The sequence below is a fragment of the Anas acuta genome, chromosome 2, assembly GCF_963932015.1.
Source record: "Anas acuta chromosome 2, bAnaAcu1.1, whole genome shotgun sequence".
In the NCBI taxonomy this organism is placed as follows: domain Eukaryota; kingdom Metazoa; phylum Chordata; class Aves; order Anseriformes; family Anatidae; genus Anas; species Anas acuta.
In genome coordinates, this window is record NC_088980.1 from 88,020,226 (window position 1) to 88,046,804 (window position 26,579).

The 26,579-nt window shown below is 36.0% G+C and overlaps 1 protein-coding gene across 3 annotated transcripts; it reads left to right on the forward strand.

The window, feature by feature from the left end:
- Positions 1-506: 506 nt before the first annotated feature.
- Positions 507-26,579, forward strand: VSTM2A (V-set and transmembrane domain containing 2A). Of its 3 annotated transcripts, none has more exons than XM_068671110.1 (5): positions 507-1,026; positions 3,248-3,414; positions 4,281-4,331; positions 7,562-7,898; positions 25,076-26,579. In XM_068671110.1, exons 1-5 carry the CDS (start codon positions 948-950, stop codon positions 25,150-25,152), a joined length of 711 nt encoding a protein of 236 aa, XP_068527211.1. In that variant the 5' UTR covers positions 507-947; the 3' UTR covers positions 25,153-26,579. The 3 variants fall into 3 exon arrangements, with proteins under 3 accessions (XP_068527211.1, XP_068527212.1, XP_068527210.1); XM_068671111.1 differs by lacking the exon at positions 25,076-26,579 and adding an exon at positions 24,938-25,069; XM_068671109.1 differs by having other exon boundaries at positions 508-1,026; positions 25,198-26,579.

The window sequence follows — 26,579 nt, forward strand, 5'->3', positions numbered from 1 at the left end:
AAAAAACAAACAAACAAAAAAAAACACATCACTTTTATGTAAGATGGTAAAAGCATAGTTATTTGGAGCAGGCAGTAGCAAGTGCAGATTAACTGAATAACTATTTTCCCCCCAAACCCTGTGAGAGGGAAAGGAAAGGGAGAAAACAGAAACAGCTTAACTCACCAAAAATCAAACCACTGCATTGCCCTCTTAGCCACTGAGTGGTTTGGGATGTAAGACGGAAGATTACATCAGTACAATAGAGGCAATAGAGGCTCCTTGCTCTCTCTACAATCACAAGCTGTACACCATGAAAAAAAAAAAAAAAAAAAAAAAAGCAGCTTTACGCCAGCATCTAAGCCAGTAGAAATCAGAACAGGTAGAGAGAGGTGAGAGAACAGAGAGAGAAGGAAGGGTTAAAGGCATCATCGCAGCCATTAGAGGAAAAAGTTGAAGCAATACAAGCACAGTAGACTTCTCTCCCCCTCTCACACACCCACCCCCCACCCCCGGCCATTCCCCACTCCCCTCTTCCCAAGCCGGATCAGTGTGTAGGGAGGGCAATCATCACGCCATCCTGAGCAGCAGGAGCTGACGTTGGACGAAGCTGCCAGGTAGCTGAAAAAAGGCACGGAAGGCAGCTGATACCCACTTTTCAACGTTTTTTTTTTTTTTTTTTTTTAGACTGAATCTGGACTTCAAGCAACACAGCGCCTGAGACAGCTCATCTAAACCTCACTGTATTGCAATACTTGCTCTTCCCAAAGAAAAAGACTCCACTGAGTAGCAGAATGCTGCCAGTGTCGCAGCTAGGGCTACAATACAGAGCCTTTTTGTAACATTTTTAAGTCTCTTTCTGTTCATATGTTTAGAGATACATAAACACACTCATATAAAAATTCTTCCTTTTTTTGAAGGATCCTTTGGCTTTTGTTACCCTGATGTGACTTCTTCTTCGTCTTGGAATGATGGGGATCTTTCTAGCTTATGTTGGAATCTTTTTTTTTTCAGTTATGTATATTCAACAAGGACTTTCTACCCAAGGTAAGATTGCTTATTGTCATATGCCTGTGTGTGTGCTTTCATGCTATAACATAGTGAGAACAGAACTGGGGATAGAGGAAAAAAAAAGGATAAAAAGAAGGAAAACAACTACAGTGGATAGGAGATGAAGACACCAAGTATCAGGTTTAAATTTATTTTTAAAACCATCTTTAAATAGGAACAGTAACGAGAAGTTTCCCCGAAGTGGTAATAAAATAATCTTCTTTAACTTGATTGGGAAGAAGTAAATTTTTTTTTTGCACCTTGCAAAAGAGTAAAGGGGTGATGGTGAATGGATGTATATGTGTTTGGGTTTTGTATGTCTTTGTATATGCATGCCTGCATATAATAAACACCTATCCGTGCATGCATAATTATTGCATTCAGACCAAGTACCGGATGACTAAATCTACTGCCTCCCTTAAAATATTGCAGACTTTTTCACTGCATCCCCTTTCCTTTCCTATTATCTTAGGAGTCAGACCTTCATTTCCATTTGGTGACTGTGTAATTCTGAAAAAAATAAGGGGGTGTGGGGGGCAAAAAGATAAAATCGACTTCTTTGAAGACCTTCCTCCCCACACGCACCACCACCACCAACAACCCGTTCCCCGTCGCCTTTCCCCCCCTCCTCGCTGAAAGGCGCGCCTTGCATTTCAAGCAGCCCCGGCGCCGCAGGAGCCGGTTGTTTGGGACCGCCAGGGCTGCGGCGCCGCTGTCAGCACCACGGACAGCTCCCGGGGGGGCCGCCCCCTGCCTGCCGCCCCCCGACCCCCGCCTGCAGCCCTACGGGGCTTTGCGGGGCTGCGCGGTGGCGGTATTCCCCCTCGCCTCCCCGCAGCGCTCACGACCCTTGACCGGGGGCAGGGGGCTGGGGAGGGTGGACACACAAGGACGAGGTAGGGGGGAGTAGGCAAACAAAAAAAGACCAAAACTTACGAGCCCCGAATACGCAAAATGCAAAGCCCTTTTGCCGGTTTAACTGGGGGATTAGCAGGCGGTGATTGGGGGGCGGGAGGGGGGGGACACGACTGGACGACAGCACAGGAAGGGCACAGTGAAATAAAAAGCTAGTAGTATTGCCGAGTAGCTGTTGACAAGCACAAATGGAGGGAGAGAAAGGGGGGGGGGAGGGGGGAAGTAAAGCTGTTTGCCCAAATTCCTAAATTATCCCACCAATTCCAGGTTAGCTAGGAAGATTGGATAGAGACACAGAAAGAGGGGAGGAAGCACTGGCAATATCTCCTTTGCATCATAATATGCTCTAGTCAATCTGTAACAATGTATAACAGAAAGCAACGTTGCAGGCTCTTCCCCAGATTCCCTCTTCTTGAAACATATCTAATTTATTACACTGTTTGATTGTAGTCCTCCCTCACTTGACTATCATATTTCATTATGTTCCACGATTTTAAAGTGAAATATGTGATAGGATAAGAGAAAAGTCAAGACTGAAACTTAAAGAAATGTTGTTGCCCTGGACTATGTCCATCAGAATTAGTTTTTAAACCTAGCAGTGGTATATAGCAAATCCTTTGAGCAAATCCTGTTTGTCAAAGGACTGCGATACAAAGGTGAAGGTTAGTTCTAGAAAGTGCATGCCTGTACTGAGAATTAGAAGATGTGTTGTTCGTGGTCTGATTATGCAAGCAGAGACTCTCAGAAAGAGTAAGTAACTCAGGTAAAGCCTTTGAAATAGGCACTTTAATAAAAAAGTGGTCACAACCCACCCCTAAGAAGAGCGCCCATTCCAGTAGCCGCTCCAGGCAGCTGTGGAAGGTTTGACTATTTACACATTTCCAGTTCAGCTCTACAAAACACAATAAATCAGCCTCATATGCTTTTTCCTGTTCCAAACTGTTCTTGAACAAAATCCCTCAGTGTGTTTGGAGAAATACTGCATACTGCCCAAGGGTATTTGGACCTAATTAAATGAAACTTTAGTAGCCCATGGGAGCAAGCAGTGGGGTCTCTAACATTTGCCATGAGACTGCAAGGAAAGTGGATTTGTACATAAGGGAGAAAATGCATACCTGCGGTTTAGAAAGACCAGGAAGATGTGTGGGGAAACTGGAAAATCAGAAAAGAGAGGGAATGAGGAAAGGACAACGAAGAAATTAATAGGGAAATAAGGGAATAGGGAATAAGAGAAAGACAACACAAAGAGAGAATTAAATGTGCAGATAACAGGATCCCAACACACCACACATTTGTTTTGCAGCAAAATTCACTGAGTTTCCGCGAAATGTCACGGCCACTGAAGGACAGAATGTGGAGATGTCTTGTGCTTTCCAAAGTGGCTCCGCTTCAGTGTATCTTGAAATCCAGTGGTGGTTTCTGCGTGCAGCTGAGGACCCAGAGGTTGGAGCTGAGGTGACAGGCACTCAGGTACTGGTCCTTTGCCTTGGGGTCCCCAAACCACCTGGGTACACCACAGGAGAGGGGGTGGAATGGGAGGCAGAGAAAGGGGGATGAAGCAAAGGGAGGTTCTGGATCTCACCAGGGTCTTAATTTCAGCTGTGAAATAATAGTGCAAGAACCTGCAGAGAAAAATGTCCACCTCAAGAGATGGCGCATTTGGTGCTTGTCACTTTCAGGAAGCAGCTAGGGATGTTCACGAAACCACATTAATTTCCAAAGTCTGTTTTTATCTTCTTATCTTTTTATTATATTCTATTATTACTATTTTTTAAAATCTTTTTTTTTTTTTTTTTTCCTTTCCTCTCCTGTCTCTCATTTTCCCTTTGGAAACCAGCTGTTCAGAAACTGCTCCTTGTGGGAATTTTTATTTCCCAGATGGCAAGATCCTACATAGCTCTCCTGTTTACAGCTGGTGCAATCGAGCTGGCAACCCTAACTCGGCATGCAGCTGCCAGAGGAGGGCACGCGCTTTTTTTTTTTTTTTTTTTTTTTGAGGGGGGTGGTGGTGCTGGGGGAGAAGCCAATTCCCCGTTCAAGCCAAAAATAAATAAATTAATTAAAAAAAAAAAATCTATACAACGGCTCACTTTCAGCCTTCCGAGAGGGGCAGAGGGAGCCGCGTCCACCTCCATCGCCACCTGGGGGCCCCGACAAGACTCCGGCTCGAGTGGTGCCGGTGTCGCACGGCGGGTCTCAGCCCCGGCGGAGGCTGAGGCTGAGGCTGAGGAGGCGGAGGCCGGGCTCTGCCCGCCGCGGCCCGCAGGTGGCAGACGCGGCGCGCTGCTCCCCGGTGCGAGGGCCGGCGAGCTACGGCGGCGCTCCTTTCCCTGCAGGTGGAGCTCTTGCCCGAGCGGGACCTGGAGAACGACGGCACGAAGATAAGCGTAAGTGGCGCCCCCACGGCGCGGGCAGCTCCCCAGCCCGGTGGCCGGGATGTTCATAACCCAGAGCACACCCGGGCGCGGAGCCCTCACCCACGGTGAAACCCCTGCGGACAGCGGGCATGAAGACATCAGCAAGAGATGATCCGGGTGGTAGAGCTTTGGTAGAACCTCTGTTTCTGCCATGTGAAGCAGACAGCCCGTGACCGTCCTTGTACTTGCTTCCAATTGCCCTGAATAACTGCCGAGTGTGCCTTAGCAGTCCTAAAGAGCTTTCAAGGCTGAAATCTGGCCCCGAAACTGCACTTTCCTTCAGTGTTTAAATGTGTGCTTTCCTAGCGTCATACTCACTGGCAGAAAAAAAAAGAAGAAAAAAAAAAAAAAAAAAAAAAAAAAAAAGCTCAGTCCAAGCAACAAAGCTCCCCATTGGGAGTAATCTCTGAAAGAGAGGTCTTGCTGCTAAATTTCTTTCTGACGGAAGTGGGGTTTTGACACCAGAGTTAACTACCTGTAATTCTGAGATTAAATGAAAATTGTCAAATGAGATAAAATTATGAGCAGCATTGTTCCAGCCCTTGTCCAGGGGAAGAATGAATTGCACTTCAACACACCCATATCACAAGTCAGGCAGAGCTATGACCCCTGACCCCAGTAGAGCTCAGACACTCTTTCTTTAACATCCCAAGATATGTACAGTGGTGGGGTCATGCTCACTGCAGTGGAAAGTCACTGACATTCAGCAGATGCTGCAACATAAATACTTCTTAAGAGCCCAGTGGAGTTTTCTTTTTCTCAGGCAAAATCTCTGAGGGACTGCCTTTTAGCTGCATTAAAGACTATAACTACCAGCCAAACTTAAAACAGCAACAGAAGCAAGTCATTTCCATTAAATCCTTCACTTTTTTTTTCCTTTTTCATGTCTATGAAAAATTAACCTCAGTAATTATGTCAGGTTTAAGTGCAGGTATATACTATATCTTCAGCTACATTTATAGGCCATCTTACAAATGAAATCCACATGTGGCCTCTGGATTGTACTCTGCTAGACATTATGATAGCAGCCAATTTATTCTTCATTGATATCAGCACACTCAAAATGCACATAGCAATCTATATGTCTTTGACACATTATGGACTGTAAAGCTTGACCTGTCTTTCAAATTGAAAAACTCTTTCATTATGTACAATAATAATCTATGGTGGGGTATTTATTAAATGTTTTTAAAAGCTTGCATAATATATTTTTCATTTTTCTTTTTTTTTTTTTTTAAATCACTATTAGTTCACAGTCTAAATACATGATAGAAATGTAGCTTTTCTTCCTTCCTTCCCTTCCTCCCTTTCTCCCTCCCTTAATCCCTCCCTCCCTCCCTTCCTCCCTCCCTTCTTCCCTCCTTCCTTCCTTCCTTTCTTCCTTCCTTCCTTCCTTCCCTCCTTCCCTCCTTCCCTCCTTTTTTCTTTCCTTCTTTCTGGTATACAAAGAATACCCATTAATACTAAAGGAAAATATCTTCTTGAAAAAAATGCAAAAATATGTGTAGTGGGTTTTTAAACTGTGCTGAAATACACTACTTCTATTGTTTTAAATTAAATAACTTCTAAATTTCAAATTCAAACCCCAAAACATATTCTGTTCTCTAATTGTGCAACTATGTTAACTTTGCAGATATTGCATGAGGGCAAATTGAGACAAAATATGACCCACAGATTCTCTTTCCATCCATATGGTTCATATGAAACTTCTTTAATCCTTTTGCTGAATATGAGCTATTCAGTAGAAAATTTATTATTATTAAATATTATTATTATTAATTGTGGTTTAAATAACTATCCAACACTTTTTGTTTAATTGATATTGCATATGTTATGCCTGAAAGTAAGCAATCTATGCTTTCAGTTCAGATTGCCAAGAATAAAATCAGATCTGGAAACTCTACAACAGGCTGTAAGGTCCATCCTTACCTTAAAGCATATTCATAAGTATTTGTCTTCCATTTAACAAGCAGGAAGAAAAAGCACTTTGCCAACACTAGTGACTATAGTATGCCATACTATCAGAAACAATGTTTTAAATAATCACAAAGAACACATGCCTCATTTCAATCTGACAGCTCCCCATTTCTGAGATCCACCATATATTAATTACCCTGATGTTTCCTCAATGCCCATCACTGATATGACACCAGGTAACTATTGCATCCATGTTTAAATGGTGGGTGGAAGTAATGTAGTTCTCTGCCTCACTGAATCCCCTTTAACTGTTTTTCTATGGGACAGCAGATATTAATCAATACAGAAATTATTAGCCAAATAATTAAATATAAATTACCTGAAGTGATGAATGTATGGAAAAGTATCTGTGTTACTTTTCTTAATGTCTTAATGTCTATCAGACATTTCTAGATGCATAATTTGCTCAGACATGTTTTAAATATGTGAGACAAAAATATATTATATTATTCTCAGATATTAAAAGCAATTACAGATAAATCAGTAGTCTGATTTTAGCTGAAGAAAATAAAAATTTTCCTGAATATGTGCTGCTTTCTATTGTTAAGTCACAGAAATGACATATGACCTCTAATAAGTACACACTTAAATAAATGAGACAAAAGGAACTGCCCAACACAAGATATCTTATTATGGCTAATAAACCAAAAATTCCTAAGGTTTGGACATGCCTGGAGTCAAACTGAATGTCAAATATGCAATTTCAATATAGTGAAGATTACAGGCTAATCTAATAAATAATTATTGAAGAAGTTTAAATATTGGCAAGCATCTCCAACAAAATTGTTAATACAGTAGTTCAAAAGCTGTATTATTTAATATAGCCAACTAACTGGAAAGTTTTAACCAAAAAAGTGAACAGATATTATGTTTGTAAAAGAAAGCTTGAAGTAGTTAATTGGAATGAACATGGTAATTTGCTTTATTTGTCTGAGGCCAATTAACTTTTCAGAGTAAACCATCTAAACAGTTTTGAAAAGAAGATATCAGTATTGTTATCTATCCTATTGTTATCTTATTGTTATCCCAGTTATCCTAGATATAAGTAATCAAACTTATCCTAGTTGTAACTTCCCTGCAGTAAGCACAATTACACCACTGGTTAACTTGGCACATGATCTCTGGACAGGCTCTACATCAGTAGAGTCTTCCCAGAGAAAGAATAATAGCTGATGCCATGTTTTTCTGTTTTGTTTTGTTTTGTTTTCCTGGGAAATTTGCAGACAGTGAAAGTACAAGGGAATGACATCTCCCACAAGCTGCAGATTTCAAAAGTGAGGAAAAAGGATGAAGGCTTGTATGAGTGCAGGGTGACCGATGCCAACTATGGAGACCTTCAGGAATACAAGGCCCAGGCATTTCTCAAAGTCAATGCTAACAGCCACTCTCGGCGAATGCAGGCCTTTGAGGCTTCTCCAATGTGGTTGCAAGACATGAAACCTCGCAAAAACATCTCAGCAGCTGTTCCAAGTAGCATCCATAACTCTGCCAATCAGCGTGTACGTGCCACTTCCAGCCCTGAAGCAGCAGCCAAAATCCCCAAACAAAGTCCACAATCAGGTATGGTAAAGCATTTTGAGTATTTCACTTGATTGCTTACCAGCATGTAAAAGGAGACTAACTCAATGAGGTAAACAGGAAGGTTTACCTGACCTCCTGACTAGGAAGATTCTGGTGCTCATTTATTCCCCCATCTTTCTGACCCTATCTCTCCTGTTATCTCCTTAGTTCTTAAAAGCTGAAAAATCAGCTTCTGGGAAGAAGAAACAAAAAACATTACATTCCTATATGTAGAGTTCACCTCTACTCATTCATCTAAGGTTAAGTCTCTAATCAAGACTTAGCTTTCCCTGTTGTGAATGGAGAGAGGAGCATGTCAGTGAATGACTTACCTCATTTTAACGATGCCTGTGCATGATAAATGAAATAAAATACCTATCTAGAAGTCTTTATTCCTAGAGTGATTTAGGCCAGTCACCTAACTTATATACCTCTAATATTTTCTAAAATTAGTCAGTTCTATTTTCAAAATGAACTAGATTCCTAAATCTAAGCAGACCTTAGATACTTGTCATTTTTCTGTTGTGTAGGCTTTAGAAAGAATGTAGGTTTGTCAGAAAATGCAGGTTTGTCATCTCCGGAAGCTTGGCCATACGCTTTGAATCAAGCACTAAAATGTTAACGCCTCAATTGTCTGTCACATGTAATTTGACACATTTTGTTTGGGAGATTTTGTATCATACTGTACAAATAACCTATATCGATTATCACTGAATTTAGTAAATTGACACAGTAAATCTAGTAAATTCTACAGTTAAGTAAATTTCATCAATTTAGTCAACATTCATAGTACATGAATACAGTAAATTCTACAGTTATGTAAAGGTACATGAATGTACAGGAAGTGAAACTCTTGACTACTTTAGGATAGCAATAGAGAGATATACAAGATAAATAATTTAGATGTTGTAAATTACCAAAATTTTTCTGGAAAATAATCTATGCAAGTTTAAGGGTTTCTGGGTTACTTCTTTATATACTGAGGGTCCAGTTTAACAAGGCAGGAGACCACAACCTTGTGTAAAATAAGGAACGAATACTAATTTTTTTTTGTTTTGATGCATCATTTTACTGCTACCAAACACTATGCCATCAAAAACAAAACCGGGAATACAACAAATTTCATAGTACAGCTATTGTGAAATCACTTTCACTTCACAGGCATGATCTTAGGAAAACATTTTGATAAAGAAAATACACTTCCTTTACAGAATGAAAAAAATCTTGTTATTCATATGAAAACTATTATTGGTATTAGAAAAGATGATGCACATACTACCACGATTTTACCTCTGTGAACATTTATTGATTGATTTATTTAAAACTTACATTTAGTTCCCTTTCCCTGGAATGGAGACATTTTCAATTTTTTTAGTTCTCCCAAAACAATGTTTGAGCTATTAGAAGAAAAGAAATATTTCAATAAATTTAAAGTCATCACTGTACTACAGACTTTTCTTTCATAGAAATACATATAGTGATTACTTACCATTGGAGTCATGCATTTCAAAGTAGCAGGATTGTCCATAAAATTTAAACACTGCTTTTTGTTCAGTTCTATGTGAAAGTAGTTAAAATAGTCACAAGTTTATGAATTGTATAGACAGATTATACTGCAGTGGGGCGAAAGCATGCTCACAACAGCTGATCCACCTCAGATATATAATTGAATATATAATATTGTCTGTTCTTAAAAATGTATCACAAAATTAATGGACATTGGTTATTTGAGAGCTAGTAAGCCATTACCTGGAAAAGATCTCATAAAATAAATTGAGGAAAAAAAATCTCTATTTTTTTTTCCTTGAGCAAATATTATTATAGAACAAGTACAGTCAATCCCAATCATATATGATTTAAAAATTAAAAAGATTAAAATACAATTTGATTTATTACTTCATTTGTTTTATGATGTAGCACAGATTAACAGTGTATTCATCAGAGGTGAAACTTATCTACTGAAGAAACAGGACATATCAGGAATCCATATTAGGCTTAATTCAATTTAATGGTCACTTACTACAAAGTAATTGCCGGTGATATTTTTGATGAACATCAGTTCAACTTTTGTGAACCAAAATTTATCTTTTTTATTATTATTATTTTATCATTATTATTTTTATTTTTAGAATATGTTGGTCTGATTTTCTAGCTATGGTGTAATTTTGATTTTCTCCCCATTTTACACTCATTCTACACAGATAGAAATACCCACAAAAACAGCACAAGGTGATGGGGTGGTGGGGTGGGGAGAGGAGGAATATCTGTATACAATGTCAAGAAGCAAGTTCAGCTGAGTGCGAGACTGTAGTTGTGAGACCTCAGAAAAATAGGAAAAGACAAGAAAATAACCTTTATGACGTCTAATCAACACAATCTCTTTATACTGTCAAATGAGAAATTCCTCTCTTCTTCAAAAAAATGCTGCAAACACATTATGGCATGATTACATTACATGTAAATGATGCATCTATCCAACCTACAACACAGAAATGTAGTTGAACAGAAATTTATCACTATTAACCCGATGTTTGTGTTTGAAAAACCTAAAAGTTGACTGAGATATGTTTATTCATGCTAATACATTGACTTCAGCAATACTGTTTGAAAAGTACTACTAATATTCAAATAAGTACTACTACTATCAAATATTCTCCAATGTTAGAGAGACAGTATATAGTTTTCAGCAAGCAATAAATTTTACTGCCATGTTCACAGACATGATATTGTAAAGCAAAATACTTTAACAACAGAGGAGAATGTGACACTGTGAAATTATTGGGAAAACTATTCAACCACTTCTTAAGAACTCAGCTACCAGTGTAAGAAAAACTGGCTCCAATCATACAAATATTTTGCCCCTAACATTTATTTTGGAAAGGTAGGTAGCACTCTACTTAACTCCTTCCCTCCTGAAGCATACTGCAGAATTCCAGCTATTTCTTAGCAATAGATGTTTAATATGTAGCCCTAGAAAAACAGCTGACAGTCACTGCCATTTCAAACTATCAGTTTTCCACATCTGAGCAGACGTTTCTGCCAAATACCAGCATTTTCCAGCTGAGCAGATGTTTCTGCTACCCTCCCTTTTTACTCAAATATAACCATATCTGTAAAAATCTGTGAGGGGTTTATATAGCCAGTGTTAACAAACTGATGTGGTATGAGGTTCATTCAGTATTTTATTCTGCTTTGAAAAATGCTATGTGAGTTTAAAAATAATTATTATTGTTAGAGTAATAGAGATGTAGTATAGAAAGAAAGAGCTAAAGAGAACATCTCACAGACAGTCTTCAGGTCATACACTGAAAAGCATTCAACATCTACTTCAAAGTAAAAAAAAAAAAAAATGTTGGGAGAGCAAAAGACAAAGTTAACGGTGCTTGACCCTTTCATTTCATATTCATGGGCTACAGTAAATGAAGTAAGCCATCACAACATAACAGGAATCTGAGGAATTTGACAGACTAATCTGCATATATCCAGAAAATGTCCCGTGTAGGTGGACTGACAGACTTTTATTTTTTCCTGCATAATTCATAAGAAAGTATATTAGACAGGTAGAAGTACAGTTATCATAGGGCCTTGTAACTCTAGGCAATGTTGCAACTAACTGGGCTCCAAGAGCTGGAAAAAAGTCAAAAGCAAGCTAACTAGTTGGCACCAAAACTCAGTCTTTCATGGATATGAATCAAGATGAACTCTGCTAGCCATATTCAAGTCACTCAACATTTGTAGCAACACAAAGGGCTGTGAAATTTGAGGTGCTGAGAATGTATATATCCCCCAAACTATTTTTGTTCTGCCATGTTTTGTCAAGCCACTCAAAGCCATTAGTCGCTTTTCAGATTCATGAAGATTAGGCTGACAGAACTCATGAGGGAGTAACTACAAATGAAGAAATGACATTAGACCCATTTTCTCACTGCTTACATACAGACTTTGCAGATATCTTGCAACCTTTTGTTCTTTCCTGAAGTAGAAATTTCAACTGCTGACTGAACTACATGCCAAAACCATTCCTGTGATGGCAGAATTGCAATAAGTGACTGGAAAAGGAGCTCAAAGGAGAAGAAGGTCCTTACCTAAGACAGAATTACCTGGGTTCTTGGCATCATAAATCATGCTGAGAAACTGATCATCAGGTTTGAATACAAGAGAAAAGGATAAAAACCTATTTCTTGAGTCTGTTGATACTGATAAACAGATGACATTCCTTCCAGCCTCCATTTTTATCTACAGAGTGCAGGAATCTTTTATTAACTACCCATTAAAAACAAATTTAATGTCTAATTTGAAATCTTCTGAGATATACCAAGTTTTCTTTTTTCTTTTCTTTTTTTTTTTTTTTTTTTTTTTTTTCCTTTACATCTCTTTTTAAAGCTAAGGGGTGAAAGGTAGGTCTGTTCTAGCTTCCATCAAGGTGACAGCCAACATTACTACTTACTTCATTACAGAAGAAACTAGCTTTTGAGGCTGCTTTTTTCCAGAAACACTAGCTGTTGTTGTGATCATTGCACAGTAAAAGTCAAGTTTCTGTTTTCTTAGGACTACGTGAAAGCAAAAGTCAAATGAGGTTTTTGTTCTTGTTCTAAACCTTTATGAGCAGAAGATCTCAGAAATTCTTTCATGATGATGATGCAAGGACTATCCCATTTTAGATTTGTATACATTGCAGTCTCTATTTTTACTTTTAATTTGCGTTTAGTTCTCTTTTCCTGAAATGAAATTACTCTGCTTGTTTTTAGTTTCTCTGAAATAACTAAATAAATTATAACCATGTTAATTAATGTAACCCTAGTAGGCAGTTAGATGTTGACCTTGAAATTGTAAGTATCTTCAGAGAAGTATTCTAACTTCTAACAGGAGTTAGAAGTTCTAACAGGAGTTAGAAGTATTCTAACTCCTGTTGCAAGTTAAAAATAGATGCCATAAATCATGCAAAATAGTACATACTTTTTATAACAATCCCTCATTGCCATTGCCAATTGCTGACACCATGTCACTGCCACTTTTCTATTCCATTCTATTTCTCTTACAGAAACAAATGTTCAGGAACTGAGAAGAGAAAGAACTCCCCAAACAAAAATGTTCATTTTATTGTACTAAGGGTTTTAGCAGTTGTTCAGTACCATATGCTCATGCCAGATAGTACTGGGTATACTTAGTTTCAAACATATCCTCTTTGAAATCAGGGAGATTATTTGCACTCTTAGTTATGCCCATGGTTAAACACCGATACCGAACCCTAGAATAAAATTAGTGTCATCTCAGATTTGTTTAGATCATCATGGATTCTGACCTTAAATGTGTCTCCTGTGTAATACGTATATCTGTAAAAATGATTGTGTTTGTAATGAAACATGAAATAATCTTAGATAGTCACAAGCAGAGGTAGCAGAGAATTTGAGAAAACAAATAATGACAGATTAGAAACAGCCTACAACAGGAAAGGGGACTCCATGGCAGATTTCCTTTTTTGATACTCAGACATAACCTGGACTAGTGCTGAAGAGTTGATTTTCCAGATAACTCACAGGTTATATGCATGACGACATGCAAAATTGTCTTTGAGTGTATTTGTCTCCCATGAAGTCAGCCCAGAAACAACAAGGACAAACATGGCAAGAGTTAAATAAACAAAGTTAAAAAACAAACAAACAAACAAACAACAAAACACACACACATACAAAATTCAAACCAAACCAAACCAACCCCCCCAAAAAAAAAACAAAAAACAAATGAACAAACAAGAAAAACAAACAAAAAAAACAATCATTTCACCATTTTTTCTATCTCTATAGTTATCTACACAACTGTATACTAAGATCTTTCCTGTTCTTTTAGTAACATTACAGAAATATTAGGCATTCAATATGCTATTGCTATGTATGCACTTACATCTCTTCTTTTCTTTTAGCTATTTAAAAATTAACCCTTCAGACTTACCTACAGAACAAAACTAGTACATAAAGGTCTGGTATGGAACACCACATGAGTTCCCTGAGAAGCAGAATGACACTCATTCTATTCTACTTGTGTGATATAACTTTAGTTGGTAGTTAGCTACAATAAAGATTGCAGATGGGCCACACAATTAGGAAAGAAAGATATTTAGAGAGAGGCAGAGATGTTGAGAGGAAGAAAAGAGGAAGAAAAAAAAAGAAGCTGTTTATAAGTTGCTTGTCAGCTCACTCAAATTCTTTTTCATTGCTACACAATCAGGCAGCTCGCACTGGGTCATCAGAGATTGCAGCATATGTGACAGGGCCTGCTCTTGACATAACTGATGGGATTTCCTTGCTTCAGAACACAACTCATTTGTTACTTGACACATATACAGCAAAGCAGAGGACAATTTATTTATTTATTTATTTATTTTGATGAGCAGGAAGCTTCTTGTGTATGGTGCACTACTTCATTATGAAAATCCTTTGCATCACTTATAAGTAATATCACTATGATAATTTAAAAGAATGGCTAGAATTTTCTGCTGGTTTGAATGGATGAATGATGAAGCAAAAAGAATGGAATTCATTTACAATAGCAAAAAATTTGGCTCAAGCATAAGAATGAGGATGAATTCTCCCCCACTCCTAGAGTGAGAATAAATTATAAGAAGAATCCAAGCTTTATCCAGAAGTTTATACCTAAAAACTGTTGTTTTTCACCTTATTCAAATTTAGGGAGAGGCAAGATGTTCCTGGTGGTGGCTTTTGTTGCACTTTTTTTTTTTTTTTTTTTTCCCCAGGCTACCTTGAAAGCTCAGTGCTCTTAGTATTTTCTTATTCTCTGAACGGGAATTTTCAGTTTGAATAAACAATTCATGATATAGATATTCCAGACACATAAGCTTCTTCACAGTTACAGGAACAATTAATCCTGCATTGCTGATGATAAAACCAGATGTCATTTGAAGAGAAGCTGATGAAGATTTCTGGTCTTGTAAAGAGAAGACTCTGCTCCAAAACCTTAATTTTACCTTATCACAAGGAAGTTGCCATCATACCATTTGGCAGTCCAGCTTGCTATTCTGTCTGTGTGGTTGTTACAGTCTCATCCACCTCACTGAAGTTTGTTGCCCCACCTACTTACAAATGCTTCCATCTTGGAATAAAACTGCCTAGTGTGTTGAAAAGAATAAAAAAGGGAATGTTTACTGCCACAGATGGTATTCCTAGCCCTTTGCACATAGGGTCTGTTTTTGCATCAACAGCAACATATATATATATAACAAATCAGAATGCTACTTCTGCTTCCAGTCCTATTTCTACTGGTGTTATTCACTCAGCTTCTACTGTTGTCAGTAACACAGAGGGAGGTTTTTGGCCACCCAACTGAAGCCCTTGCAAGGGAGCTGCATCTCCCAAGAAAATGGGGAAGAGGAAGAAGAAGAAAACTCCTTTTAAACATGACTATATAGCTATAGTCTATCTATTTTCTCCATTTCATCCTGTGCAAGTGAAAAGAAGAGTTAGATATTTCATCAGTGATCAAATGAAGCCAAGAACTTACAGTAGGTCTCACAGTAAACTAGACATTCAGATGGTTCAAAGCCCTTTATTAGAATACAGATTTATAGTATACAATACTGTTGGAGAATATGGCTACACAGCACTGTGCCTGTCCAGAGCTCTGTCAAAATAACAGCTCAAAGACCTGTATTAGTGTCCAGTTTAATTCTTCACATGCATACAATATGTACTGATCAGTGATCATTTTACACCTGAAAAATCATACAACAAAAAGGAATGACATTTTATATTTATGACTTAACACACACCTCAGAATGTTAAAAAATATCTGAGAAACAAACAAACAACAACAAACAAACAAACAGCAATTTAGAATGTGAATAAGATGGAATTGATGCAGGATTTCACACAGATCCTTCAAAATACATTCTAGTGATCCACCATTTTTAAACTACTACACTGGCTGTAGGGGTGATAGACATTTTATTTTATTATTATTATTTATTTGTATCAAAGGAACAGGAAGGGTGAAGGCTTTGAGTTGTACCTTTTGATTTGCTCTTACAATTTAAAATGTCACCCCAAAGTCTCTGTCTTGTGCAGATCAGAAGTTGTTGCCACAAACCTTGGCAAACAGAAGAAAATATGTGTCAGCTCCTTAGCTGTCTTAATTCACAGCACTGAACATTGAATGAAGTCACTGGACTACAACAGATGATAAACTAAAGCATCAGTTTATTAAATTAAGGTAGATAAAGAGATGGCATGGGGTTTGCTCGTGTTACTCCTTCTGTTGGGGGTTTAATTTCCATAAAATGGGGAGGTAGATAGATGGAGGCACTAACATCTTAAACTGCTCCAGCTAAAGCCATTAAGAGCTCGTGAGTCATAGTCCTTAGACAGAGGGATGTTTTGTTAATCAGTCATTGTTCTAATCTCTATAACAAGTGCATTATCCACCAGGCAAACAAAGGATTAGAAGAATGGTCCCTGCCTCAAAACACTTAGAATCTAGGAGTCAGACAGAGGAAGACAGACTCATCCAGTCAGATGGGTACAGATAAAGGGGAACTTAGGTGAGTTCCATGAAAATAACTCTTATGTAAATGATATAAATAGAAAGAAATCAGGCTGACTGTAAGTCAAACATAAGCCTAAGACATGTCAGTTGTAAAAAGTGAGCAAAGGGATTGAATATCTCATGCTGAAATATTTACAAAGAATGACAATTTTCCTTCTGTCTGTGTTATAATAACCCTTCTTGTATGTGCTTTTTGGTATGACAGTACTGTTGAAGAAGATAGAGTAATATTAACTATCACCGCATTTATTTTATTTTATTTTATTTTATTTTTTTTTCCTGATAGATAAAAGGATGAACAGGGTGCAAAAAGCAGGAGGAGAAAGATGAGTTCAATTATATATATATATTTTTTTCAAATAAATCTTTTTTTACTGCAACTTAATAGTATCTTTCAGAAATGTCTCTGTTTAATTACAATGATGCATATATCAAGTATACACACATTTATGTATATTACAAAAATTCTGAGCAAAGCATGCTAGAGCCAGCTTTAGCTAAAAGAGTAGAAGGTGGTTGCTAACAACAGTCAATTCAAGAAGAATTTTAATTAGCAAGTGAAGTTACTACCTTCATTTAGGGTGGAGCATAGCTATATGCAGGTTAAGGGATGAGGATGGGATACTATAAGTCAGTCAGAAAAAATCTGCATTTACTTTGGAATCAACCATTTCACACAAGTTAATATAAATGTATCAGTTTACATGTTTTTCTGTCTCATATTTAAAAAAAAAAACCTTGAGATTTTTATATCCATGTTTTTCAGGAATAAAAGAGGGATAAAGGTGCCCCATGCTGTAGCTAACAGTGGTGTTTCACCTATTATGTACAAGCAACCCCTTTCCCTAAAACCACTATCTCACTAAAAATGAAACAGCTGAAGTCAATGTATTACTTATACACGTGAAGAGGCAGCCAATATAGGAAAAAAAATAAAAATAAAAATAAAAAAAAAAAAAAAGAGAGAGATAATTTCAGGCTCAGACACACTAAATAAAAGGAGGAAGAGAATTAGGATGAAATTGGTAATGTGTGAAGATTTCTGACTGAAAGCCCCAGATACAGAGAATGTCATTCTCATCGGAACAAGAAATCACTTGGGGAAGTTCTAGTATAAGACAAAAAAAACTTTTTAACAGTATAGTAAATGCCTAGTAGTGGAACTAGTTATATTTGTACATCTTCTAAATACTTCAGAGACAAGAAGGACTCACTATATCATTGGCTGAACACATGAAAAGTGAGGTCACTAAAAATGTTTAAGATGCTAGAAGAAAGAATTTGCATAACTAAAACTTAAAGTTGTGTGTTAGGTTCAAAGATCGTTTTGACTCTGACACACTCTACCCTGCTAGTAAGTAAAATATTTTTTTTCTTCTGAGCTACATATTAATGCAATTTAAACCAAGTTACACTATTAAAAGAGAAGGAAATGCACTGATGGAAATGATAATTGTAAATGACAGGATAAAGGAGATGAGAGAGAGCAAAAATTACCCTAGAGGTGGAATAAGCCAATTACACATCTTCCTGAAGAAAATGTGTTCAAACTCAGCAGTTATTTTTACACTATTCTCACCAGAATGGTATGAAAATCTACAAATGTTGATCACTTCCCACTTCAGCTATATATATAGGGAACTTACCCCCTCCCTAGTGTCTGCTCAAGTTAAAAGGATGACATGGTCAGATCATTTTGATGATATCATTCTCATCTTTCATTTTAAGAATTACATTAGAGGTCATTTTAGCTTCTTCACAGTGAATGATGCCCTAATTAGGAGCCTTGGTAGTAGTTAAGGGTTAAAGAATGAATAATGAACAAAAGCACTGTCTGAAGAATTAAAAAGAAAACTATGACCCTCAGATAGGTTGCAGAGGAAGAACAAGACTTAATTTTTGACTTGGGTATGGGTTGATGCAAAGAAAGATGTAGAAAACAGCCTAAATGTAAAATCCCATGAAAGTTCACACCAGCATACCCATAATTGCACTTCTGGCCATCTTGGCATTATGAAATTGCAGAGCTCATGAATAGTTACATTAATCTGTCTTTCTTACTTAATATTGATAACAATTGCCCTTCCATAGATTTATTATGACTTGTTCTAGACAACTGCCTTAAGCCATGTGTCATTTTACAACATGCCACCAATGTTTGAAGTCTCCTCAGGTTTTTCCTCTTCCAAATATTTCATCACAAGTTTGAATTAGAACATGGCTTTAGATATAACTGGAAGTGAATTCAAGGCTGTGACCTGTCCCAGCCCAGAAAGAGCTGCAGGAGTTATTGTGGCATAAATCTCTGTCAGAGTTCTCTCCTCTGCTCAGGGTTGGAAAATTCTCATTTTCTTTTGACCTCAGACAGTACTGAAAACCTCCATTTGCCTGGTCATCTCACTTACAGAAAGCTAGGGAACAGTAATCTAGCTAGGGATCCCAGCCCTCTCCCTCACCTACTCCCTGGGTAACACAGACAGAAAAGATCAGTGATATGGAAATGAACAGAGCTACACACTGTCTGCAAAGTCTAAGTAGGCTTCATGGAAATGTAATACATAGCCCATTCCAAATTCCCATCAATTTCTAAAGTCCCACCAGTTGGAAGCAGTAATTTTATTCCAAAATTCTAAAAACAAAACAAAACAAACAACAACAAAAACAAACAATCAAACAAAAACAGAAAATCAGATACATTTTTTCTGATATTTAAGATGAAGTTATTTGCCCATCGTGGTGTGGTACACTCACCCAAGACAGTGATGGGCAATTCAGACTCTTTTATGTTGATAGAAATCTGACTACTGTATAGCTAATGGGAAAAGCTGTACTGGAAGAAAATATCTACATTAGGAGGCTTGAACATAATGCCTATCACTTTTATTGATCACTTCCTCAAAATCAAACACAAGTGATTGATCCTTGAAATAAATATGAGAAGTAGTTCCCCTGAGGAATGAAAGGTAGACCTTACATTTGTTGAAGGGAAATTATCTTCCCCAGATTGGGTATATATTCTAGCCATACAGGAGAACTATAGTTAATGGTTATTTCTGCAGTACAGAATAATAATAATAATAAATAATAAAAAAAAAGTAACAATTGATGGGACAGAAAGAAAGAATCTATTTCAAATCTTTGTGAAACATTCAAATAAAATTTCTGAAACAACTGTTTTCACCCACTTTTTTTTTTTTTTTTTGACATAAAAATGCAAATACCTTCCAATAAATTTAATGATTAATGAATTTCCACAATAAAATTAAGGCAGTAACTCTTACATATTTTAAATGGAAATCATGCTAAATTATGATTTCAATTTGTTTGAACTAGGATTGACAAGAAGGCTGTTTCAAATATAACAGTATATATAGCAAATGTGATTGTTGCAAAACAGAAAACCACGCACTTCAAAATGGCAGATGTCAGCAAAATATCCTGTAGGAAAAAAAAAAATAAAAAATGAAGCTGACAATATTTTAACATATATTTGATTTCAGAAGCCAGTAGCCCTGCTGGTATTCAAGACAAGGAAGAAGGACACACACACACTCGCCCACTTCCCAATATATATACAGAGATAATTTGTCATCATGTAATAGATATAAAGAATCTAGAACAGACTTCTGTGTGACTGGCTGTATTTTCCCTGTACTGGTCAGCACGAAAACAGGACTATACTCAAACATTATTCTTCCCTTGTGATCAGTGGCTTACTGCTTAAAGAAAACTGAGATACCCTCATTTAAATGTACATGCTTATTAAAAAATTGAAGCAGTGTTTTTGAACTCACATATTCACTCTAGTATTTATGTAATGCACTCATTGTAAGTGAACCTGCAAGAATGTATTTATTTATTCATTTATTGAGGAATTAGGTCCTGAGGGTAAGAATGCTGTAGGCTATTAAACCCCAGTGACTTTACAGGTCTCAGCAAGCAAAAGGTATGCCAAACTTGCTACATTTCAATCCTTGCAGATGTAAACTGCTTCACACCCAACATGATGAGGTGTACTAGGTGATCTTACAAATAGAGGATTCTAAAACTGTAGGGCCTGAAGCAGCTGCTTAACTTACAAATTTCTGTTTTGTCCAGATGTGAAAAATAAATGAGCAAAATCATGAAGCCAATATTAGCTTTTCTCTGCCTGGTTCATAAAATCCCATATATTTTTATACAAACTTTGTCTGATCAATATCCTAGCGAAAGCAAGGATATATAGTAATTCAAGGACTATATTCATTCAGGCATGCAGTGAATAACAAGCTTTTTGATCAGTTAGGGCTAACTAGCAATTTATAACTTCAGCTGATATGCGATGTTTTATACTTAGATGCTCTAAAATTTATTTCATTAACTGGACAAAATTGATGCTCCATCATTTGGTCCATACACTATGAACTACGAAATGTGCTTCAACATTTGTGACAGAGATTATTTTATTAATTTGAGCAATAAGCTCACAATTATTTATTGCTATTGTTCTCTTCTCTCTGTTTTCCTGGCATTTAACTAAAAGACATACTAGAATAAATCACAAGTTCAAAGAGTTTAATGGCATGAATTACTCTTGTAATATTGAACAGAGCCATATCTCATGATAGTATGCCTTTGGCAAAGCAGCATTTGTTTACAGAAGGGCAAATGTTTCATGAGCTCTTCTTGATGTGTGTCAGTGACAGAATACAAAACAAAACAACAACAACAAAAAAACATGTAGGGATTCACTACTCTCAACTATAATTTAACTGGATCCCAATGGCTGATAGGCCAAAATGTGGGAAACCCTGACCCACACATCAGGTAGAGCTCAACCAACATTGCAGAAATAAAATACGCATTCATACTACCATTATTCCTCTGGGTTATTGTCTTTGAGGGTAACATAATTTTAGTCCAGCTTTGCCCACTACTCTTGACCTGCAATAAAATCTATTTTAACTGTTATTATGTTAATTAGAAGATGATGTTAGAAATAACAGGGAAATGAGCAACTGATTTAGCAAATCCACAACCAGATCAACAGTGTTTTACTTATACTACTCCTCACACTTCCAGTGATACTATTTAAGTGCCACTCAGAAAAGTACACCAGACACAGATCTTTATGAAAAGTCCAAATTTGGATATTCCATATTTTTGAGACATTTGGATTTAGATCTCTAGCTTTCTTCTGACTTAAGTCTAAAAATAATGCAACAAAACTCTGTTTGAAAATGTATATTTTGTGTATATATATATATATATAACATATGTATATATGTATTAAATGTATATTTAAAATGCCATATTATTTACAACTTTTGCTCTTCCAAAATCTAAGTGATTCTTGAGCTCATGAAAGAAGAAATTAAGATAATTTATGTATCTACTGAAAAAAAAAAAAAAGTCAAGCCTTGGTATGTTTAAACTACAGTTGTATTTCTTAAAGCATCATGGAAAAGATGAAAGTTCACCTAACCACCATATTTGTCACTGTGGATTGCAAATCAACTTTATTGAGGGTGAGATATTACTGAAAATATATCATTTGCATTTGGCAGCATTTTGGAAACTATTTAAAAATCAGTGTATGCCTCTCTGATATGACATTTGGATATACTAACCAGTTCCTGAAACCATACAAAGGACACGGTACAAAAGACATGCCTAAAATGATTTCCAGCAATCCTAAGAGCCTTTCTTCACTTAGAAGCTGAATTTGTGTTAATATTACCCAACATTTTCTCTATGTTCTCTATTGCTTTATCTTGCACTTACTGCATGTACTTTAACCTAAATTCCTCCCAAGATAAACAAACTAGTTTACAGAAGAACATTCTTGCAGAATGTGATATAATTTGGAGGGAGATCATTATTTATACAGTAACTGAACGTTATATAAAAAAGTTACAATGTACATGCAATATATGACCCCTAATTTTTGGACCTATGGATTGTAATACTGGAAAGGAAAAACAAAACAAAAATCAAAGAATGCTTTTTTCTGAAAATATTATGGTGCTGCTTATCTGCCAATGAGTAGTTTAAGACAAACAATTTTTTTATTCTAAGGTTTCTCTCCTTTAAAGCTACAGATTTAAAATTAACACTACAGTTTAAAAATCTCAAATTGTAATACTATTAATTGTTAAATAAAAAAAAAAAAAACACTTTTAAAATTTCCATGAAATTCTTGTATTTATCCTTATTTCCTTATTTGCACTTTATAAATGTTATGTAGAGAAAATCTCCAAAGACATCCCTGGAAATTGTCTTTAACATTATATTTCCCTAATTCAATCAAAAAGATATGAAAAAAAAAAAAAAAGTGAAAATAATTAAATATAATATGAAGTAATCTAACACTAAAATAGGTTCAGTAACTATGCTATCCTACTTAGGGAAAGAAAATCTTCTATAAAAATCTGTTAAATGACAATTTTTATACTATATAAAAGACAGAATAAAGCCACTCCATGATAAAACCAAAACTAGAAATTAAACCTGACCCTTGTATACCAGCTTGTAAACAGTAGCTGTACAAGAACAAACCACTGGAAGAACTTGTAGCAAATTTTCTTGTTTGTTTGCTTGTTCCTTATACAAAACAAGTGATTTGAGAAACCCAGCATAGTGTAGACAGTAGCACTGTAGAGACAGGCAAGAGGAAAATAGGTTTGTTCTTGTCTACCTTTTATACCTAACTAAGCATAGACTTCCCTTGGACTTCTTGGAAAATGTTAATTATGTGTTTGTGACATGGCTCTATTTAAAAGTTAATATTCATTCTGAAGTTCTGTTCAAATGTGGATAATTTATATATTACTGTTACTTAGAAACTCTTGGGTGTGTTACAGAGGACTGTCTTCTATGACAACTACATTATATGCCATGTGTTTACATGACATACCATATATTTACATGATAAATACAAGAAAGGTCTGTTCACAGATCTGGGATTTGGTTTTAAATACCCCTTTGAAGGAAAAAAAAATAGTAAAGGGAGAAGCCAAAATACTTCTTGCTACAGTTATAAACATAGTTAGCAGATCGAAAAATATTTTACTGATAAATGCCTGAAAACTTAAAAAATTAGCAGTTGTCTTTTCTTTTTTCTTTTCTTTTCTTTTCTTTCTTTCTTTTCTTTTCTTTTCTTTTCTTTTCTTTTCTTTTCTTTTCTTTTCTTTTCTTTTCTTTTCTTTTCTTTTCTTTCTTTTCTTTCCTTTCTTTCCTTTCCTTTCTTTCCTTTCCTTTCCTTTCCTTTCCTTTCCTTTCCTTTCCTTTCCTTTCCTTTCCTTTCCTTTCCTTTCCTTTCCTTTCCTTTCCTTTCCTTTCCTTTCCTTTCCTTTCCTTTCCTTTCCTTTCCTTTCCTTTTCCTTTCCTTTCCTTTCCTTTTCTTTCCTTTCCTTTTCCTTTCTTTTCCTTTCCTTTCCTTTCCTTTCCTTTCCTTTCCTTTCCTTTCCTTTCCTTTCCTTTTCCTTTCCTTCCTTTTTTCCTTTTTTTTCATTGTATGTATTGTTTGATGAGAAGATAAATGTGCTTTTTGGGGCTGCAATGGAATTCAGTATTCAATTTAATATTGAATTATTCACATAAAGATCTTTTACAGATTAAATTATTTTAAAAGCAATCAGTTGTGAAAAGTCCAACAGTAGTATGGACTGCTTATAACACTATCAGCACTTCATTATAGAATTGATGCCTGTAATGATTGATAACATTCATCTTTTTCAAACAAACAACATAGTAATAAATTCTATTAGTCATGTATTAAACCTGTTATAATAAGAATTTTATTTGTGGCATAACCAAATCAAACTTATGATTTTCACCTCAAATAATATGCTTCAAATTCTGGATTTCTCTCTCTCTCTTTTTTTTTTTTTTCCTTTTATCATAGGAAGTTATCATTGAGACTTGATGTGTAAGACATCTAAATCCCCATGTTCTTCATGTGCCAATATTTCAACATAATTAATGTAGTTCTGAATGTTTTTATTCTGATAAGATGCTTAAAATATAAAGCTATGTTTTGAGAAACAATATAGGCAATTGCTTTCATAGATTTCTAAAAAAAAAAAAAAACAAAAAACAAAAAAACAGAAAATTCTATTGCTCAAAATAAATAGTTGAAATATTTAGTATTCTGTTTTCCCATTGTAAATCTGTTTTCCCACAAATTTTACAATTTACAAATTCCCACAGTATCTCTTCTGTTTTACAAGGAAATACTCTGTAGCTACTAGACATTTTTTTTTTTTTTTTTTTTTTTTTTGCTAGTAGGCAATGATATGATGCTGGAAATGATTTTGTAAAGAATGCTTTGAAGTGGAAGGGGTTTGGATGCGTTCTTGGTATATTGTTCCACTGGATAACATTGTGTTTTTTTTTAAAAAAAAACAAACAAAAAAAAAAAAAAAACAGTCAAGAAACAAAAGCAAAACAAAAGAGAAAACTTCCCTGGGACTGAAATACTTTGTATGTGTTGTTATTTGCAGTGCATGCCAAGACATTCATGGGCACCAGAGCCAACCTGGCGAGCTAATTAAATATATAAATGTATATGTTTAAAACAGCCTTATAAGGAGCATTGGAAATCTGCAAGATGAGCGAATATCTTATAACTTCTTCCGCAGGTGCGAGGATAGCTACAAGCCATGGACTTTCTGTCCTGCTTCTTGTTTGTGGCTTTGTGAAGGGTGCTTTGCTTTAATCTAAAAGTGCTGACTTTTTCCAATATCACTTTCTCTTCTTAAAGCAAAGAGCAAATCGCCTGTAAAATCCACGGAGCGGACAGCAAAGTTGACCCTAACCTCCAACCACCACTCTGCACCCAATGTACTCTAAATCTCTACACAAGGAGCACCTTCTTCAGGAAGTACAAACAAAAATACTAAATAAATAAATAAGTAAATAAATATTATAAAAAGAAGAGGATACCACATGTTTTCTTGATATATCTTATTTTCTTTGGCGTATCACTGATCTTTTATTTGAAGAGAACTGGTGTGATGTAATCAAATGTTTTGTAACAGCAAGACCTAGTTTCTTTTTCTTTCGGCAAGAAGCCTCATCCTTGACTTCTCAGGGGTTGGTCTGCGAGTCATCGGTATTTTAGAATTAACCATGGATGATATTTGGTTTCACAAAGAACTGTTCCAGCCTAGAAGCAAACAGAGGCCAATTAATGAGACAAAACATAATGATTCAACATTGACCCAATAAAAAAAAAAGCTCACAAACTTTGCCAAAAAAGCAAAACATTTTTTTGTTTGTTTGTTTTGTTTTTGTTTGTTGGTTTGATTGCTTGCTTGTTTTTTGTTGTTGTTGCTTGGTTTGGTTGGTTTGGATAGGTTTTGTTTTTTTCCTGCATGAGGAATAGAGAGGAGAAAAGATATTCTACAAAGCAGTTAAGCAGACTAGAGGACATTGTTTTTGTAAAATAAATTAGATTTATTCTTTTTATTTGGTTTGTTTGTTTGTTATTCTCTTCCCCCACCCCCCTTTTTTATTTTTTTCTACTGTTTTGTTGTTGTTGTTTGTGGTGGTGGTGGGTTTTTTTTTGATTCCTTTCTTGTTCAATGGTGGCAATTGCAGATTTAGGCCAACCCCTGATGACTGCGTGGAGGTTTATATATATACATCTTTTTTTGTGTGTGTGTGTTCTATATTTCAGTGTGTTTTCTCTAATTTTGCAACTCCTGTATATGCAAAACTAACTTAAATTCTGTAAATTGCTTACAGTCTCTGTGATATAACTTCCAAGTAGACATACTTTGGTCCCATGCAAGCCAGTTTTTAATATTATCTATATGTTGTGCCACCAGTAAACATTTTTCTTTTCTTTTCTTTTCTTTTCTTTTCTTTTCTTTTCTTTTCTTTTCTTTTCTTTTCTTTCTTTTCTTTTCTTTTCTTTTCTTTTCTTTTCTTTTCTTTTCTTTTCTTTTCTTTTCTTTTCTTTTCTTTTCTTTTCTTTTTTCTCTTCTCTTCTCTTCTCTTCTCTTCTCTTCTCTTCTCTTCTCTTCTCTTCTCTTCTCTTCTCTTCTCTTCTCTTCTCTTCTCTTCTCTTCTCTTCTCTTCTCTTCTCTTCTCTTCTCTTCTCTTCTCTTCTCTTCTCTTCTCTTCTCTTCTCTTCTCTTC

Coding starts and splice junctions, on each gene's coding strand:
- VSTM2A (XM_068671109.1), top strand. CDS start 948: ATGATGGGGATCTTTCTAGCTTATGTTGGAATCTTTTTTTTTTCAGTT. Junction 1,027..3,247: donor ACAAGGACTTTCTACCCAAG/GTAAGATTGCTT, acceptor TTTGTTTTGCAG/CAAAATTCACTGAGTTTCCG. Junction 7,899..25,197: donor CAAACAAAGTCCACAATCAG/GTATGGTAAAGC, acceptor CTCTTCTTAAAG/CAAAGAGCAAATCGCCTGTA.